At 31.7% G+C, this 20,684-nt stretch overlaps 2 protein-coding genes across 3 annotated transcripts; both read left to right on the top strand.

Moving 5' to 3' along the window:
• The first annotated feature begins 1,962 nt into the window (after positions 1-1,962).
• Positions 1,963-9,091, top strand: LOC107867260 (kinesin-like protein KIN-7N). Its single transcript, XM_016713419.2, has 18 exons — positions 1,963-2,262; positions 2,375-2,464; positions 3,652-3,770; positions 3,888-4,001; positions 4,082-4,163; positions 4,283-4,350; positions 4,473-4,529; positions 4,982-5,124; positions 5,201-5,303; positions 5,385-5,465; positions 5,712-5,780; positions 5,861-5,920; positions 6,020-6,172; positions 6,766-7,026; positions 7,397-7,483; positions 7,766-7,924; positions 8,013-8,267; positions 8,500-9,091. The coding sequence occupies exons 1-18, from the start codon at positions 2,115-2,117 to the stop codon at positions 8,935-8,937; spliced, it is 2,487 nt and encodes an 828-aa protein (XP_016568905.1). The 5' UTR covers positions 1,963-2,114; the 3' UTR covers positions 8,938-9,091.
• Positions 9,092-13,066: 3,975 nt separating this feature from the next.
• LOC107869468 lies at positions 13,067-14,897 on the top strand. Of its 2 annotated transcripts, none has more exons than XR_001673814.2 (3): positions 13,067-13,886; positions 14,037-14,183; positions 14,428-14,897. XR_001673814.2 is itself a non-coding variant. In XM_016716006.2 (3 exons), exons 1-3 carry the CDS (start codon positions 13,434-13,436, stop codon positions 14,865-14,867), a joined length of 1,017 nt encoding a protein of 338 aa, XP_016571492.2. In that variant the 5' UTR covers positions 13,071-13,433; the 3' UTR covers positions 14,868-14,897. The 2 variants fall into 2 exon arrangements, 1 of the variants encoding a protein (XP_016571492.2); XM_016716006.2 differs by having other exon boundaries at positions 13,071-13,886; positions 14,060-14,183.
• Positions 14,898-20,684: the final 5,787 nt, after the last annotated feature.

Below are 20,684 nucleotides of genomic sequence, written 5' to 3'. Positions count from 1 at the left end.
TACTACTAATTTTATAATATTAACTTATGACTTCAAGGATAACATTATCTCACTCCAATAAGAGTGTCTCAATAAAATTAGTGGCTTAAAACAATTTTAATAAAAGCCCTTAAACATATATACATACACAATGATGATAATAATAATTTAGAGTTGTCTTTTTTATTCTTACATATTACTAATTTTTTGTGTAGAACTTTTAACAGATATAAAACCTTTTATTTCAAACAATAATATTAGTATTTATAAGAATATGGATTAATTCTTACTAATAAGATATTTGTAATTTATTTGCAATACACCACCATGAATGTTGTTGTAATAATTATATTTATTAATATAAAGTTTGAGTTGTTTATTCCAATACAAAGTAGATAGCTTTACTGTTGTTTTTTTAATATAAATCTTATACAATTTTTATAACTTTTAATATAATTTTAAGTATAATTAAAATCAAAATCATAAACTCACTATTAAAATTTTTCTAACCTCAAACTTTTACGAACTTAAAGCAAATATTTTAGTAGTTTCATACTTGACCCACCCTTGCACTCCAATATTAAAAACTTAATGAATTTTTTTGAGTTTGAAACATTCCTGACAACATTTATTCTTTAACCATGGTTGGTACACTTGCTTAGTTAAACTTCAATAATTAGGAATGTGGAAAATAAAAAGGGAAAATGAAGAGGAACAAAATTCGTTTGGTAACCATAAATTGCACGTTTTGTCTTTAAATGAATTCATCATTAATTATTATCTTTTAAATGAGTTAATTTTTTCTCTCTTTAGCAATCGAACTTATACTCAATCAAGCATAAGTTCTTTAGGAATCGAAGTCATGCCCCCACTACAAAAAACAATTATTTATTATAAAAGTAAAAATAAAGACTAATAGAGAATAGATTTTTTTTAGGAAGATCGGGATGAATGAGTTCAAATCTCTTATGGGAATAATTTGAAATATTCAAAGTGATAATTGCTAGTAACAACATAATGAAGGCAGTCCCTCAATAAAATTGATTCGAAACTAATTCAAATCCAAAATAGTACCCATTGTACATAAGGAATATATTGAATCGATTCTTTTTAAAGCTACTACTATTTATTATACGGACAAAAATTAAAGACTAATACAAAATAGGGTAAAGTGCAAATATAATTTGGTCCATGTAGAGTTCTTTAAAGGAAAAATTACAGAAACTAGCATCCTTAAGACTATAATTACAATAAATAGCAACACTTCTTCAAAATTGCAACTTATAGCAAAAATAGCAATATTTTACCTACTTCATAGTAATAGAAGGATATGTATTTTTCAGTTGTGCATATGTATTTATCAGTAATACATATATATTTGTATATGTATTTATATAGCAACATTTTACTTAAATACAAAATACAATTTGCTATTTTTCGTAATTATGAAACTGTTGCTATAAAAGTTATAATTAAGGCTACAAAGTTGTTATTTCTGAAATTTTCCGCTCTTTAAACCTCAAGTAGAAACCTTATAGAAAGACTACATAAATGACCCAACATCTTTATCATATTTATTTATTCTCTTACTATTTTAAATTAATTATATAATATCCACTTCTGAACAATTTTACCTAAAATATATGTTGATACATGTCTTAACTCCCAATACAGGCAATCATGTGACTTAAACCCACATACATGCACATGTATTTGAGATACATAGATCTATTGCCACTGAATCATATATTCGGACGTGTTAACCATGTATCTAACTTCTTTTTCAAGTGATATAATATGTAATATTGAAAATTAGTGGTTGGGGCAGTAATTAGCTCCTATACTCGTGAGTTTTCTGTTGTTTACCCAAATTCAGTCCATTGGGCTCATGGCCCAAAACCTTATCTAGTATTTACACTCTTCATCAGCCCATCAAATTGGCTTGTAAATTCTAACAGAATCAAGGGCATTTCTGTAAACGAAAATACAAATTCAAATTTAACCCCGCTCATAAAATCCCATAGCCGTTATCAAACTTTGTACAAAATCCCCAATTCTCTATACCACCCAAAATCAGATCCACCTTTACTGTGTGTTTGTGTGTGCGCGCTCGCGCGAGTGACTAATCGAGAGAAATGGAGAAGGTGAGTGTAGCAGTGAGAGTTAGACCTGCGAGAAGTAACGAAGAGAATTTCAATGGAACCTTCTGGAAGGTTGAAGACAATCGGATTTCTCTTCATAAGTCTCTCGGAACTCCAATTGCCGGCGTGTCCTATGCTTTCGGTATATGAAATTTTATATATGTGTGTGAATTTGAAGAAAAATTCTTCATCTCTTGAGTAATTATTCTTGATCTTTTGAGTAATTTAATCTGTTTTGTTTGATATTTTGGCAGATCATGTGTTCGATCAGGATTGTTCGAATTCTAGTGTTTATGATCTGCTTACTAAGGACGTTATTCGTGCTGCTCTTGAAGGTTTCAATGGTATGCTCAATTTTGTTTTGTTTTGTGCTTTAGAGATTATTGTTGCTGTGTCTATTTTAATTCTTTCTCTGTTTACTTTTACTTGTCATGTTTTGCTTTTCGAGTGTCTGTTTGACTAAATTTTGGAGCTAAATTGAATTAAACCAATCTACTATTTCAACATTGATGATGGTTATGATTCTTTGCATGTATGCTCTATACTATTTTGATATTAGTTGTCATGTTTTTCTTCACTGCCGTTTTTTCTTTCGATCACTACTTTGACTTGCTCCACTTGAGCCGAGAGGTTTTCGGAAACAACCTCTCTACCTCCACCCCTGGACCCACTTTGTGGGGGGATTTCACTGGGTATGTTGTTGTTGTTAATATTTCAAAATTAAAATTTTGATATTTGGCAGCTAGACAAAAAGTACTATAATATGACTAATAAAATATCTTAAAATGTTGGTAAAAATCTAGACATTTTGACTCTTAAGAAGCGAAACATGATGAGTAAAGTGAATAGATGGAGTACAATTTGCTTTAGTTCACTTAATTGTTTTGCTTAAAGGTAACATTTTCAGAGGCTGTAACGAGTGGTATACCGAATTTTAAATTGTTGTAAAGAGTGAGGACTGACAGCTAGCTCCACATAAATATATTTGTTAATTTCAGTTGGAAGGTTTCAGTAGGAAGATACAGCAGAACTCAATCAATGTGTTATGTTGTTGATCACCATTTGCTGAATTCATCGAACTCATTGCAACCAGTTTTTCTGCTTTGAGCTCTATGTTAAGGATTATTATTAAAAGGATTTTAATAGTAACACTTTCGGAGGTTATAAGGAAATAGAATGCCCAATTTTAATTCTTGTGGAAAGACTGAGGACTGACATCTAACTCCATGTAGATAAATTTTACAATTTCAGTAGGAAGATACAGAAGAACTTAATCAATGTATTATCTCATATCTGTTGATCAACATTTGCTGATTCACAAATTCATTGGAACCAACTTTGCTGCTTTGAACTTTATGTTAAGGATTTTTGTAACAAGTTGATCTGTTATTTAGTCATTTGAATCCTAGTTTTGGGAAATAGCTTTTATGGTTTAGAGAAGAGACGTTTGTATAGTCCATGTTAAAAATCTCTTAAATTACACTTACTCAACTTAAAAGGGATCCTAATGTTATGGTTGAAATCTGTTCAGGAACTGCTTTTGCATATGGACAGACCAGTAGTGGTAAAACTTTTACTATGAACGGTACTCAGAATGATCCAGGAATCATCCAACGTGCAGTCAATGAAATATTTCAGAAAATTGAGATGGTATATATTACTTTTTTATTAGTTACAATAACTTCTCTTATCAGTAGAATACTTGTATGTTCTTACTAGCATTTGCAAATAAAGCTTCCTTTTCTTTACTTCACTTCTTATTTTCAGACAACTAATAGGGAGTTTCTGATTCGAGTCTCTTATATGGAAATCTACAATGAAGAAATTAATGATCTTTTTGCTGTAGAGAACCAGAAACTGCAGATTCATGAAAGTTTGGATGTAAGTTATGGGCAGTACATCATGTACTTTCACAAGTCTATTTTGATGTCAAAGAAAACTTAATATATATTATCTTCCAGCGTGGAGTTTTTGTTGCGGGACTGAGGGAGGAAATAGTAAATGATGCTGAACAAGTACTTGAGCTCATTCAGCGTGGAGAAGGTTTGACATCATGAACAATAATATTGCAGAACTAGTTTACCTGTTATTGATTACTATAATTATTTAGTTACTTTTTATCTGTGTTACCAATTCGATACATGTGGTGATAAATTTTGCAGTTAACAGGCATTTTGGTGAAACTAACATGAATGTTAGAAGCAGTAGATCTCACACCATCTTCAGGATGGTAATAATCTTGAGTCAACTGTAAATTGGTTATGTTTCCACTGAATGCTAATGCATATTGACTCCAATTATTATAAGACAATATTGAGTGATTCTTTTGCCTTTGCTTTTCTGTTAAATCAGGTAATTGAAAGCAAAGGAAAGCTTAATCCTGATGATGCTGTTCGTGTCTCCGTTTTGGTTGGTATTCATTTCTTCTAAGTTCTCTAGAAGCAATTTATTGTGCATATGAATTTAGGGGGGTTTCATAGTAAAATTCATAGAATTGATTACAAGAAATTTTAAAATAATGAAGTCTTTGATGGGTAATAGATCACTCAAAGAATCTTGAAAATTCTTAAAATTTGTATCTATTTTTGAAGTATTTTCTAGCTCATTTTGAATGTCTAGTTCCTTTGAATCATCTTATTTATGTTCTTATTAGGTGCAACTAAGGAAGTAAAGGCATATCATTTGATTTTGATTTGTTGTAGTTGATTTAGAAGCTCATTGGGTTGGAGAGCATGAATCCCAAATTCAAAACATTCTAATCTTTTTCATCTTCCCTTCATGTTTCTATCCCTTTGCCCACATTTGTAGTGTTTACTTCATTTAATGGCCTAATTTGTCAACATTTACCTCTCTGAAACTAGAATTTAGTAGATTTAGCTGGGTCTGAACGAATTGCCAAAACTGGAGCTGGGGGTGTTCGTTTGAAGGAAGGAAAGCACATTAACAAGAGTCTAATGATCCTTGGTAATGTTATCAATAAACTAAGTGAAGGTGGAAAGCAAAGGTAGTTCTCTGTTGAAACTTGAATGTATGTCCTCCATGCACAGAACAAATGTGTTACTGATAATGTACTTGAGCAGGGGACACATTCCTTACCGTGACAGTAAACTCACTCGCATTCTTCAACCTGCTCTGGGTGGCAATGCTAAAACTTCAATAATTTGCACAGTAGCACCAGAAGAGGTAACCTAGTTTTTATTACCCATGTTGTGACAGCAGAAATCAATTGGACATCAGTTTAAAGAGTTCAATACACATGTGTAGGTTCACATAGAGGAATCAAAGGGAACACTCCAATTTGCTAGCAGAGCTAAACGGATCACCAACTGTGTTCAAGTGAATGAGGTCTGTCTCCATTTAATATTCTTTTTATGTAATTACTAGTTCATGATCCACTCTAGAGAAGCAGTATAGAGCATTCTTTAACTGGTTGCAGTTTTCATCATCTTAAAAATCACAAGTTTCATCCTTGCAGAGTCCTTCGTTGCAGATTTTCTTCCAGTGGAACCAAATAATGGAACTTCTTATTAATTTCTCGTTTGTTCCTTTGAATTTAAAAGCAGAGCTTATCATAGTTCAACTTCTTTGTAGATACTAAATGATGCAGCCTTATTAAAGCGGCAAAAAAGGGAAATTGAGGAACTACGCATGAAACTTCAGGTGAGTGTCTTGTCTCTCAGGATTTATATATTCATAAGTTGCATAAAAATATCTTATATGGGATGAAACCTCCTACACAGGGATCACATTCCGAGGTGCTTGAGCAAGAGATACTAAAACTCAGAAATGACCTACTGACGGTAATTATCATTACTATTTTTCTTAATTTTGTTAAGAGAAGAAGACTGATCTTATCTTGTGTTGACATGGCTTATGACTGCTTACTCTTCATTTATTAGTACGAATTAGAGCGAGAGAAGCTTGCCATGGAGTTGGAGGAGGAGAGAAGATCACAAAAAGAGCGAGAGCAATGCATCATTGAGCAACAAAAAAAAATCCATAATCTAAGTAATCTTACATCTGTCTCAGACTCTAATGGACATGCTCCACAGGTAAAATATGTGAATTCAGCTGCTCTGGACTTCCTTAACGATCTTGTCTCTTTGAATTGTCCCAAGCTCAGCTCTTTTTTAGAATTTCAGCTGCCATCTCATGCATGAGGGTGATATTGTACAGCTTTTACCAGCGCCAGCTTTTACCGGTTGAAATTTCTGCAGTTTTAACATTTTTCATCTCCTTTGAATCCCTTTTATGTTATGAACTTCGTTATCCAAAAGAATGGTTTGTACAGAAAAGAGATTTGTCTGCCACGAAGTCTGTCCGAAGGAAGCATCTGAGAGCCACACATTTGGATAAATTTAGCATTTTTGTTCCAATTTGATTTCCATGTAGGATTTTAGCTAGCTTTTGTGCATAATGTCTTTTTAGTTTTTATGTGAGAAAGTGAACCTTGAATTTTTCTCATATTCTTGCACTTTGTACATTCATCGTGCTGATAAACTTGTAGTTCTTATTTAATTTACTACCAAAAGTAGATAATGGTTTCCCTCATGCAGTTTATTGGTAGAGAGCTCTAGTTTGAATGACTATTATTTCTGTTTTATGTGTATGGTATACTGAACTTCAATTTCTGTTCCTAAACCAGGAGGAAAGTGGTAATAGCAACAGTTTCCAAGAAGATGCTTTTAGTACCCCTTGTTTGAAGATGGTTCCCAATGCCTTTGTTGCTAAGAGATCACAATGGTCTCAACAGGCAGAATACAGCCCTATGCCAGATGCCTTTAGCAATTTTGCAGATGAAGATACATGGATGAAAATGAATAAAGGCTTTGTTGCTGATCTTGATTCACTTCACATGACTCCTGCAGTGAAAGTTAAATTATCTTTGCCCGATGATGAAAATGATGTGAGTCCACTTTCCCATACATATGCTGCAATCTTAATTTTTACCAAACTTATGTCCACAGCTGCTTCGAGAATATAGTTACTCTCTCTTCCCCAACAGATTGCAAGATAACTTGCTTTACATTAATTTTCAATTACACTGGGAAAGTTATTATGCACAATCTGATGGGCAATTAACTTTATTAGCACGAGTTTTTGCGGGTTCTCACCCTCTATCTACAACTGCTTTATTAGCACTTCGAGGGCAAGGGTGTAGGGAATTGCTCAATCATCTTTTTCATCTAATAATTGTGAACATGAATTAACTGTATTGGATATTATTGATTTGCAGTTCCATCATCCTCCAATTAACTTATCAGAATTTGTACCAGGATTTGTCAATAGAGAATTATAAGCAAGAGCTACAGAATCTCAGAAGGCAGTTGGAACTTGTTTTAGAGGAAAGAGATGAACTTAGGGTAAGTATATTTTGAGATCGTTTTCTTGTTACTTAATGATTGTTTAGTTGACCGGTCACTTACCACCTGTTTTAGTATTCAACTGTTTAAGACGAGATTCCTGATTGAGATGTGTTCAATACATTAATCCTTCCTGGTTCAAGTTCTTTTCAAGAGTCTAAATTTTGAGTAATATCACTTATAAAGTACAGACCAGTCGTTTGAGGAGACACATGACAAACTATTTTCTTTTGTTATGCTGCATTAAGTTCTCAGCTTATACTTTAAATCTTTATTCTTCAGAGAGACCATACAGAACAAGTATCACTAAATAAACAGCTAAAGAGTGAGGTATCTGAACTCCAGCAAGAGGCACTTTTGATCCGTGAGATCCCTCAAAGATTGTGCGAGTCTGTGACGACTTGTAAAGATATATACAAGGACGTCTTTTCAGTGATACAGGTAATGCCTGCTTATAGTGTAAGTTAGCTAATCACTGCGGCTGGTTAAGTTCTTTTGTAATATCTGCCTTTTCTTGTCCTTTGAACAGAATTTTGTAGCTACGGACAAATCTGGAATGGCGAAATTGCTCTCTACAACAAATGTGATCGGTACTTGTCTTTTTACAGCTCTCGAGTCTCACTTCTCAGAAGATATGGACATCGATAAGTCCTCTGCTCGAAATAATTCTTCAATTGAAGTGCAACATATCAAGGTTTATGACAAGTTAAATAGAACTATTTCATCACTTGTACTATCAGATGATGAAATTTCAGGGAATCCACCAGCCAGCTCCCAATATAAGGTAGCTGCCCGGTCACAGTTCTCAAGGTGTCACTTGTTATTTCTTACATGCTTTTCGATTCTGACAATGGGATATTATTTGCTAAGTTCAAGGCTCATGTTAACTTAAGTTGTGAGGTCCATGGCCATCGGTAGTTAACCCAAAAGGGGAATCATGTCTTAACTTAAACATCTTGATAGTTGTAGACGCTTTTCCTCCTTTCTCTTAAGTGTACGTTTTTAACATGATCAAGGACTGCACTCCGGGCGGAGAAATTGCTTGTTGGAAGAAGAAACTGGATGAAGATATCAAAAGTATCCAGGAAAAGTACCAGAACTTGGAAACGGAGTTGAAACTTAATAATCAGCTTCTTGCCGCTTTCAGGGATAGATACAATAGCTTAGAAAAGGAGTTTCATCTATTGAAAGAAGAGAGGGATGTGTTGGTGCAAAATGTTTCCTCTTCAAGCGAGAAGCTCGAACTGTTTACTAACCAAAACGTCAAGGTATTAGAGGATTTGAATGCTGAAGTTAAGAGGAGGAAACACCTTGAAGAAGAGATTAAACAGTTTAGTGCTGCTTTTGCTTGTCGACAGAGATCCCTCATCTCACTTCGCAGTGATTTTGATTCTGTGATTGACAGTTTTAAGGCACAGAAGCCAATTTCAGTATCCAGATCTCCTGGATTGTGAGAGTTGAAATTCTCTCAAACTCATGTACAATTTGTTAGTGCAGTCTTATTGCTGCTACTTGTTATGTATTCAAATGATAACTTAAAAACAGTTCAGGAACACTTTATAAATTGAATCTATCTTGTTAATACGAGTTTACAACGTTATATTCCTACACTTTGAACCTCCTCGTTTGAAAAATGAAAACCAACACATCGAATGTCCTTATATTCTCTTTTAGAGTTTTCATATGGGACTTCATTTCTGTCAAAGAAATGCAAATTACACAAATTTGTGATAACAACATATACCAATCACTTGTCAGATGACCATGCTTGGGAAATAGGCTATAGTAGTAACAAGAAAAGAAACTTCATTGTCCCAAGTCTCTGTCTTTTAGCGCATGATGTTAACTGAGACAAATAATTGAGAAAGTACTAGTAGTTTTGTCCTTAAGCAGAAATGAAAATAGTACCTGCAGATTTGGTATCTATTTGTCCTTTCGTATTTGAAGTTTGAAACAAGTCCACATGAACAGTATGGTCCTCCATAGTCAAGTCATTAGCAAGTAGCAAATTATCTACTGTGTGTGCCCATAACTCTGCCTGCAGCAACTATCTGCTGATGGATAATTAATAAGCTGGGGATACTTCCTATCTGTTCAGAGAATGTTTTAATAACTAGCCAGTAACTTTTTTACTTGCAAATATGTCTAACACAACGGATCCAAGATTAGAACTTAATGAACAAGTGTTCAGTCTTTTAAGATTTTTAGCATTGAACTTATTGTACTGTTAAAATTACGAGTGCAGATCCAATATCTATTCAACTTTTACTAAATTTTTACTTACATATTTACACTCGGTGTCAAAAACTGATTTCGGGTGAACTCAAAGCCGAAAAATTACATTTGCCTTATGTACTATACTGACAGTAACTAGTATAATTGCATTTGTGTTGGGACCCCATGACTTCATTTCTGGGTAGTGTGCATCATTTATGTTAAAGTTTGCAAACACTTTATCACAAAAGAATAATAGCTAAAATTGCTAGTCTGCATCTATTGTAATTTACACTTTTGAATTTTAATCTTCTTACAACGTCACGGGTTTACTATGGGTTAATGAATGAAAACTTCAGTGTATTTGTACCTTTTTATTTTGCATTTAGTGTACTTCTCTCTTTTTCATAGATGCAGGAGCATCAACTACGAGTTCAGACAAATTCAATAAATTTTTACTTAGATCATGTATTAGTATCATAAAATGCATTAAATAAATATATAATTGTAAATCCAATAACTAAGACGAATTATGGGTTCCTGACAAGTTCAAAACTCATAAACTTTAAATTTCGGCTCACTGTGTTTGTAGGTATATTATTCTTGAAAGCAAAATGAAAATTGATACAATACGTGTCTGCTCTATACTCTCATGTTCAACATTGGAGCTCATGAATAATATCAATTTCTTTTTTTCGTGAAGTTTCTTGCAATTTTACCAGAAAATTCTTTAAAAAAATAAGGGAAAAGGAACGAGGAAAGATTAGCATATAGGTGTCCTAGTCAAAAATTAATGAAATGAAAATGAAAAAAAGTCTAATTAGATATTTTAGGCTTGTCATTATTTCCAAGTGTATCTCTCTTTAACGCCCTAATAAAAAACTGTCCTTATTGAAAAACTTTAATTTTAATGAGTTGAGCTTCTAGGAAGATTAAAAGAAACGAGCAATCAACCCGATTGTGGTAGAGTGATAAGTACTAATTCTGTTATTCTTAATCAAAGATGTTTAGATATGAACCTTGACTATAAGTCGTCTTTAGTAGAAGACGCTTAACCCTAAACTTAGTCATGATGGTGTGAATTTAGATTAGTTGAACATTAAACGAGTACCGAAAATTGCTAGAGACTGTGAGTGTTAAGTAGTTTTTGATAGGAATGTTTTAATTTCTTTGGCAAAACAGATGTGCTTGGTGACATTTGATCAATGCAACAACTTTCCCATCCCCACCCCCACAAATCCCAACTCAGATAAGTTCACAATACAGTATTGCATGTTATTCAACAAACGAAGAAATGTTATTCAAAAAGGAAAAAGAAATTAAACCAAACAAAAAGGAAGGTGTTGGTGATTTAATATATTTGTGCAATACGAGACAAAAATGGAAGATTTTGGCAGAATTCTTTGTATTCGGACTCAAAAAGAAACGTAATTTTATAATAATGAAAACAAACAGCGTTTTGTCTCAACAATTATTGAGGAAATATGCTCCAAATTTCATAAACAACTTTGGTGATTTAATATATTAATGTTTGTTGGCGCAGTAGAATCAAATGGTAGCTAATACATTATGTTTATACATCGTATTTATTCTACATTTCTTTTTCCACACGTAGAACCATTTAATTCTTGACATGTTAATCTTCACTAGTACTACTGATTTAATCATGTCTTTAATTACACAAGCGATAAAGAAATGAAAGGTTTTGAAAAGGCATAAGTATCACTGTACAGTTAAAGTGTGTCATTGGAATTCCGCCTATAATTTGGGATGATACTTGTACCAGTTTTCGAAGATTTTATTACATCTATAAAGTGAAAATATGCATTGCATTACTTAACCATAATTAAGCAATATATAGTTGTATATGTTCTAGCATCGATCTTGTTCCCCTTGGTTAGTGTATTGAATGGTCATTACTAGTATTTACCTTTCATCATAGACTTATCAAGATTTTACCATTGGAACTATACACGTACATTTGAATGAATTATTTAAAATGTTGAAACGAAGTAGGTTTGAGTGTTATGTCACTATGTGGCTTTCAAAAAATATATAATATAGAAGAAGCTCATATCATACTTACCCACCAAATTTGTTGTCAAAATTAAAGAAGTTTGCTAAGAGGCCTAAAATGATAAGGGGGCATGAAAACGAAGTTTGAGGATGATGCAAATGCATATAGGATAGGAGAGACAAATTATCCCTCTACTTATTTACCCAATTTTGTTGATTACGACTTGTGAATGAATGAATTTTTCAAAAAAAAATTATGTTCAATATATAGTGCAAATATTTATTTTTCCTTTAGGGTTCGTTAAGGTTTAGAAGAAAATTATTCAAAAATCAGTAATATAAGTAATAGGGGTTAGTACGATATTATTTTATTTGAAGTTGAGGGTCTATCAAAATTTATCTCTTTATCTCTACGAGGTAGGAATAAGGTCTACGTACACTTTATCCTCCTTAAATCTAACACATCTAATTACATTAGGTATGTTGTTGTTTGTAGGAGTTAGTAAGACGTGAATTGTAATGTAAGATTATTTAATATTATTCTATTGGTTGTTTAAAAATTATTAAGTATGTAATTATGATTTTAAAACACAAGAAAAGGGTAATATGATGCACTAAAATTATCTGACCATAAATCTATTATATTATATACAGTATTACCTTTATTGATCTGCAAAAGGCTGATTTAAAATAACAATGCAGAAATTTATTAATTTTATTGCATAGACAAATTAGCAATCAGTCACGCCACCAAATTAAACCAGCCATGCAGAAGTCTTCTATTTTCGTTTTGTTTCTTTGTTGCTATTTAACAAAAACCTAAAGCTATTAGGACCACATACTACCCTAAAATCCAAGTCTTATTTTGCTTTTTTCTGTTCTTCTTTTTCCTTTAATTTAAGTTCACTACACTATTAGAGTAAAAGAGTATTTGTACAATCAGGTCAATAATAAAATAATTGCAAGTAAATCTCTCAGATAATTGTTAATTTGTCACCTGATAAAATCGTAACTTTATTTTGATTCTATTTACCTTTTTGAGTGAATCAAAAAATAAATTTGATATATCACACTAAATAAATATCATACATGAAATATTATTCGTTCTCAAGATGCTGGTTGTAAAAAAGAGTATACACACGAGACTGAAAATCTCATGCTAAAGAAAGTGAAAGTTCGAGACATCCTCTTCAAGGTTTATTATTAAGAATGCTCATAATCACACGCTAAATTATCAATATATAATCCTTTTAATTTTTTTTTAGGGAGGGGTTGGGGAAGGGGGTTGAGGTGGGACCACCAGAGCCACCCACCTTCTCGAGGCATGATAGCTTTAACTATATAAACACCAAGCTAACTCATTGATTTTAGATTACATGGTTACAAAAGAGTTAGGTAAAAAGATAAATAATAGTACTGTACTCCGTTAATATGAAAAATCCAATATATTCTTGCACAAAAAGTGAATCATCTTATTGTCTTTTCTCCAATGCCCCATCCCTTTAAATTTAAATCTGCTCTGCTATTCTATTCTTCTTTTTATCTCTCTGATCCAAACACTTTGTTTTGTCATAAAAACTTAGACAAGTGCATGCCTACATTAATTGTCTCTCCCTATTAAAGCCCAATTCCTTACCCATTTTGCTCTATCCAACAATTCCCATTTAGTCATTCAAATTTTATTACCAATTCTAGCTAGCTACCTACATAGTTCAAAATTATGTCAAAACAACTTGGACAATTCCTTCAAGAACAACAAGAACCATTTACCTTAGAACTTTATCTTCTTGAAAGAGGTCAATTTAGAAACAAACACCTTACTTCAGATGGCGATTTTCGGTGTTGTTCTATTAATTCTAGTACTAATTTCTTGAAGAGATCAGCTAGCTGTGGTGCAAAGAAGAGAAGACAAGTACTCATTCTTAATTGTTCAAAGATTGTAAAGTCAGTGTTCAACAAGCTTGTTATTACCATTAACCATAACCAAAAAAACAAGAACTTGGCAAATGATCAAGAACAGTACCACAACAATTCTACAAATGATGATCAGAAATTTTCTTCAGCTAGTAGAACTACTCTCTTTCATTCTTGTTCTGATTCTAGTGATGCAGATGAAGTAGAAAATTTATCATCAACGCAAGCGGCAGATGACAACTTTCTACATGAAAAACAGGTAAAAATTTGGTTTTAAGCCACCAAACATGCAGATGAAGACACTTACTAGGTGAAATTGTTACCAAAAAAAAAAAATGTTTTAAGTGAAATTAATTAAGTTTAATGTGACAAAAAAATTAGTTTTGTGACTGTACTGTTATGAATTCAGATTGGTTGTTGATAAGGTAACAGGTTTTTGAAGACAGAAGAAAGCTAAGATTGGATTTTCTTGAAGAAAGTAAGCAACTTAGCCCTGTGTCAGTTCTAGATGAAACTGAATCTTCTGATGATGATCATTCTCCACATGCCAAAAGTAGTAAGTACATAGACATTACTACTTTTTTTGTCTTGATAACAACTTTAGCCTCCGTTTAGCCATAGATTTTGAAGTTGAAACGTGAACCTTTGAGTTCTACAAATTGATCAAATTTCATGACCAAACAGATACTTGAAGATAAATCTTTTTCAAAGGTCAAACGCTAGCTTAGTTTCTCATTGAATTTAGTGTCCATTTACATTTTACAACTTCAACTTGAACTAGTTTTTATAAAAAAAAACAGAACAAGGATGTCCCAAGGCAAAGAAACAAGAGGAATTTTCAAGGCCATCAGTTTGTAATTCAGGGGAAACAAGTCCTGAGTCTCAGTACATTAAGAACAAGAAAGCAGTACAACAATCAAGACAGCTCCTTTTCGACTGTGTTAGAGAAGTGGTGGAGAATCAAAGAGATAAACATACTCAGAAAGATGAATTTCAGAGAATATTAGGAGCTGAGCAACTATGGGAGCTTCTATTACAGAATATTTGGTTATGGAGCCAAGAATCCATAAATGAAACTAATATCAACCACTTGATGCATTTTGATATGTTGAATTCTTTTGAATTGTCAAGTGGTGTTGAGGAGAAAAGGGAAATTGGTAAAGTGGTTAGTGATTTAATTTTTGTTGATATTAGTAATGAGATTGTACTAGACATGTTTAATTGTTATTCTACAAGGTGAATTTAGAAGGGAAAAAAATAGTTACAATCATAGAGCTTTTCTAGTAAGTGTCTTTTTTCTTGTTTTTGTTGTTATTAGTTCTTTCAATCTTGTTAGTAGTTGCTATTATGCAAGCTGTTCGGAAGGTTTAACAACTCGTGATATTTACCAACTCTAGAAAATAGTATTCCTAACTAGCAGAGTCCAATGACCTTATCATTGCCAATTATTAAGTGCTCCTTATCTTCAGTTCGAGTCCTCGTTATGGAAAAGAACATGTTAGGGAGTTTTACATCTAAATAGGCATTATGCGGCGTGCATCCAGATTAATCGGCTTCAATATGGGTGTGAGATACTGGGTGGGAAACCAAAAAGAGAAAAACGGATCCTTCAGCACAAGTTATGATTCCAGCAAATTTTATTTTAGTCTTCTTTCTTTTCTCTAAATAAACAAGAGATATGCATCCAGTACACTTCAACTTCACAAGGATTCTATTACTCCCTGAACTCAATTTTAGCACATTTTTGTCTAACTCTTTTGTGCTGACGTGACACCTTTATCATATAAAATAGAACCCACGTCAAAGGTGCCACGTCAGCTAAAAAGATTGATAAAAATACGCTAAAATTGAGGTCAGGGGGTAATACGACGCTCGTAAAATAAAGTGTGTCATAACAAATTTGATCCATAATTCAAGGGTACTAGATGCTTTACTCAATAAACAATGAAGGCTGGTGTTTGACACAATTTAGCAATCTATATGGTAGCCATGTCAACTGAAGGTTGGAAACAATTGAAAAGTTTTTACCTTCCTTAGTGGACTTATTTATCACGAATCTCAATTAATCTAGTCTATGATTTTTTCTTATACAAGAGAAAGCAAAAAAGAAGCAAATTCAATATAACTTACGACGTTGTCCCGATGGATTATCAATCACTTCAGGTAATATTTGAGTTTGACTGTTATAAGTTGATAATCTAAAGGTTTTTTTACAAATCAATCATGTCAAGAAAAAAATAATTACATGTAGTTACCTATGACAACTGCGGTTAGTTGTGATTTTCTTATACCAAATTACAAATAGCAATCAATTTGAATTGAAGTCAACTATGATCACTAATTGACCTCTCATTGGAAGAGATAAAAAGAACCTTATTTGGGATAAATTGACTTCCTGATGGTCTACACTATTTTCTTGACCAGTTGTTAAGTGTTATTCAATATTTTTTTTTCTTCAAAAGTATTTTAATTTGACGCATTTAAATTGAGGATTTTTTAGAACAACTTTGCTATCTCTGTGAGATAGGAAAGATGTGTGCATACTATATACCCCAAACCTCATTTGTGAATTTATGTTGTGACAAATAGATTATTTAATTTGTTGACTTATCAATGTTATTATTGCTGCTTTGTGAGTCTGTATATCAAAATATATTTACATTCATATCATTTGTCATTTATGTCTAAATCTATAATTATATAAAAATAGAAGCAAAAATGACACGTATCATCACCATAAAGAAAACAATATTTTTCATTAAATTAATTAAAAATTAAAATTATAACTTAAAAAAAAAAAACTAAAACTACCACACCAAAAAAGGAATAAATACACTGCATGATCTAAATGACAGTTATTTTTAAATAATATTTATTATTATCATTATCCTTTTACGAAAATAGTATATATCATTAAAAATTAAATATTTGAATAATTATTTAAATCTAAAAGAATGCCAGACATAACATCAAATTAAAATTAAATCTTAAAAAATCTATCAACATCTAATAACCAAGTGGGGGTCTAGAGAGGATAAACGTACGCAGTCCACACTACACCCAATTAAAATTAAATCTTAAAAAATCTATCAACATCTAATAACCAAGTGGGGTCTAGAGAGGGCAAACGTACGCAATCCACACTACTATCTCAGGAATGAGATAGAGACACTGTTTTCGATAGATCTCGATTCAAAATAGAACAATGCTCAAAATAAAACAATTTAAACAAGAAATAGTCAAAGAACAAAATACCATAGAAATCAATATATTCAATAATACCATACACAAGATATATCAAGTAGTACAACAAAAGATACAACAAAAAATAATATTATCATTTAAAATTATAATCATCGTCAAATATAATATTATAAATTAAAATAACAATTAATTGCCATTATTAAAAATCCTGTTTTAAAAAATATGGCCATGCGTACCGGTTTAGGAAAAACTTTTAAAATTATGACAAAAAATAAAAGGATAAAACTATGGGAATATAAAAAAAAAAAAAGTGACGAAATGAGAAGTTCTGCTACTGAAAGGTAGCCTAAATTTGTGCAACACTTTTCTTGATTATTTTTATTTGACTTTTCTTTTTAAATATTTCATAAATAAAATATTTTAATTTATTAATCTAAATTTCACTATCCAAATTTATCTGCCATACTGCAATCAAAAAATTAAATTTTGCTAATAAAATATTCAATATCCTTTATATCTATAACTCTATAATAAGGATAAAAAATACTTGAAAAAATTTAGTCATTATCCATTTTGAAAATTCATTTGAAATAAACAAATAAATTTGTCATTAGTCATTATAAGAAACTGATTTTGAATTCATCCTTATCAATTTGAACTCTATTTTTTTTTTCATTTGAAAATTGCATTTGAATTTACGTAATCAGAATACTAATTGGTTGATATATTATTAAACTTTTCTTTCAATTTCCATTTTTAAGAAAAGCATTACAGAATATATATTTTTTTAAAAAAAAGATAGTTAAGGGAACTAAAACGGGGTTTGGGCCACAGGTGACAAAAAAGTTTTAAAATAAAGTGTAAGTGATACAAATCTTAATTATTAGTTGGAGGTGACAATTATTTTATTATGGAATAAGAAAGTTTAGAAAGTTTGAAAATAACCCACAAGTTTTTAAATTTACACTTTGATCTCAATGTTTACCCAAAATAATGAAAAATGGAGGGAATAAGGGTGTCTTTCTATCTCTTCTCATCCATTTTTGTTTTCTCTCTCTTAACGATTTTTGTTGTTCATTGTTTCTGCTGTTTTATTCATCATCTTCATCTTCTTTTTGTCGACCATTTGTTGTTGTTGTTGGTACAGTGTTACTACTGCGATCTGACCAATTTCTTAGGTCAAATTTTGTTTACTACATCACTTTCCACTTTGGCATTACTTCATAGGTGTATTTGGTAAGTAAAATTATGATTTTTATTCGTATTTATCATCTGGGTACACTTCTATTTTTCCAACAATGGATAGAACCCCGATCATGTCCAGCATAAGTGCCCATAATTTAAACAGATCAATCATTTAGTGCATCAGATGAGTAATCTGTTACATCAAAAGATTTATCTGTTGCATCAGACTGTTTATCTATTGCATCATACGTATTATCTGTTGCATTAGACGTATTATCTGGTGTATCAGGATGTTTATATGTTGCACCAGATTAATTATCTGTTGCAACGAATGATTAATCTGTTTGGAACAACACAAATCTGCCCCTGCCACAAATCCAACAGATAACCAATATGTTTCAACTTTTGTTATTGCTACTGGATTCAAAATTATTCCTTACGTTCAATTACCCTTCCCAAATTTCCTAATTCGATTTCTCATTTTACTTGTATTTTTCATTAATCAAGAAAAGATTAAAAAAAACCCATGTTTTACCCTTTGCATTAATCACTTTTTTTCAAATTAAAATGGAAATATCATTTAATAGGGGGACTATACGCCGATCAACGTTAAAATCTTTCTTTCCTTATGAAATTTCGATGGAATAGCAAACAATGGTTATTTCAAACACGTCTACTGTCCCACCAACTGATCAGTGGGTTATGGTAAACTAGACATGTTATTAATTATTTTTCTTAATCAATGTGACATTTCAATTTGGGACGGATAATTTGAGACAGAGGGAGTACGAATTAAAACGTCAGAGCCAAGCAACAAACTAGTCATCTGTTGAAACAGACTATTTATCTGTTGCATCAGCCTGCCTATCTATTGCAACATGAGTAATCTGTTTTGAACAACACATCAGTCCCTGCTACAAACCCAACAGATAAATCTTGCTATTGCTACTAGGTTCTAAATTATTCCTTTTTACGTCGAATTGTCGATATGTTTGTTAAGAAGATAATAGACATAATGAAAATTAAATATGGATTAAAACGACAAAGATCAAACATAATTTTTTTATTAAACAAAAACAAATAAAAATACATATAATAAGCTAAATGAAAAATAATAATCTAATTATTATTATTATCATCATCATCATCATCATTGTCAGCCGACCAATCTTCAACCAGAAGCAGCAATGCCCTCGTCAGCCTGCGTATCTCGCAGAGCATTCTTGCTCTAACTCCTCCCAGTTTCCATTACAGGTCACGAACTTGATTTTGAAGTTCATTCACGGCGTCTTGCAGAAAAGCAACATCCCACACTGGGTCAGCCATAATCTTTTAGAGTGTAATATGAAAGATGAGATGCAATAAATAAATAGAGTGTAGTTGAATGAACGATTGAGTAATGAGGGACCTATTTATAGAGGATTGAATTTGAATGAGAGGCAAAAAGGCGCGGCTATTCACCTCCATTCATTAATTATATTTTTGATTAAATTAAGAAAATAAATATTGTGATATAAGTCATGACTTTTCATATTATTATTATTAATCAGTTCTTTCGAAGAACCATTTTTATTGAGTTGTGGCTACAGATTCTATATTTGTTGCATCGGATAACAAATCTGTGACAACAGATATATTATCTGTTGCAACAAATATAAAATATGTTGCACCAGATAACCTATCTATTGCAACACATAATCTAACTGTTCACCTCCATTTCTTAATTACATTTTTGATTAATGTGAAAAGTAATGAATTAAGAAAATAAATATTGTGATAAGTCATGACTTTTCAGATTACTATTATTAATTATTCTTTCCAAGAACCATTTTTATTGAGTTGTGACGACAGATTCGATATCAGTTGCATCAGATAAATCATCTGTGACAACAGATACATCATCTGTTGCAACAATAGTGAACCTGTTGCATCAGATAATATATTTGTTGCAACATATAATCTACTTTTTTAAAAAAAAAAAACTATCATCATATCATTAATCCAAATTTACTTACTTTTTAATTTTATAAATAAAAAAAATACCTTTTCAAATTCCTTAATAAAATAATAACCATTTTATTATATAATAAATAATTTTAAAAAATAAATTCAAAAACAAAAATGGTGAAAAGTCACGATCAGTTATTAAAATTAAATAATCGTTCTTTTACGGTTATAAATTGTGTTTATCATTTATTTCCTTATTATTTATTTATGAAACATTTTTCATATTGAATAATCTGAAAGTCATGTCTTTTTCACCCTCTCAATAACAATAATAACCTTTTTTTATTAATAACCGTCAGGTGCAACATATGATCGATCTGTCGTAGAAGATTAACCTCTGTTGACATAAATTGCTCAATTCCTACCACCAACCGTCGACATTCTGAGAACAAGGAATAAACAGAATGATTATTAAATACTAAATAAGAATTAAAAATTCATAGTCGACAAGAAAATGAAATGAATGTTCATAGATTTTTGAATCCCCTGGGTAGATCCGATATACAAAAGGAGGAAAATACATGAGCTAAAATAAAAAAATATTACCAAATTATTATTACTACTATTATTATTATTGTCAATTGGACATTTTTCATCCGGTAGCCTTGCTCCGAAGTCAGCCAAATCTCTCTGGAGTTCATCAGACTGCCTTTGAAGTTCA

Source organism: Capsicum annuum, chromosome 4, assembly GCF_002878395.1.
Source record: "Capsicum annuum cultivar UCD-10X-F1 chromosome 4, UCD10Xv1.1, whole genome shotgun sequence".
NCBI classification, from domain to species: Eukaryota; Viridiplantae; Streptophyta; class Magnoliopsida; order Solanales; family Solanaceae; genus Capsicum; species Capsicum annuum.
This window is presented reverse-complemented; position numbering and strand designations above follow the sequence as displayed.

Coding starts and splice junctions, on each gene's coding strand:
- LOC107867260 (XM_016713419.2), top strand. CDS start 2,115: ATGGAGAAGGTGAGTGTAGCAGTGAGAGTTAGACCTGCGAGAAGTAAC. Junction 5,125..5,200: donor AGTGAAGGTGGAAAGCAAAG/GTAGTTCTCTGT, acceptor GTACTTGAGCAG/GGGACACATTCCTTACCGTG. Junction 7,484..7,765: donor AGGAAAGAGATGAACTTAGG/GTAAGTATATTT, acceptor TTTATTCTTCAG/AGAGACCATACAGAACAAGT.
- LOC107869468 (XM_016716006.2), top strand. CDS start 13,434: ATGTCAAAACAACTTGGACAATTCCTTCAAGAACAACAAGAACCATTT. Junction 13,887..14,059: donor ACTTTCTACATGAAAAACAG/GTAAAAATTTGG, acceptor ATAAGGTAACAG/GTTTTTGAAGACAGAAGAAA. Junction 14,184..14,427: donor TTCTCCACATGCCAAAAGTA/GTAAGTACATAG, acceptor AAAAAAAAACAG/AACAAGGATGTCCCAAGGCA.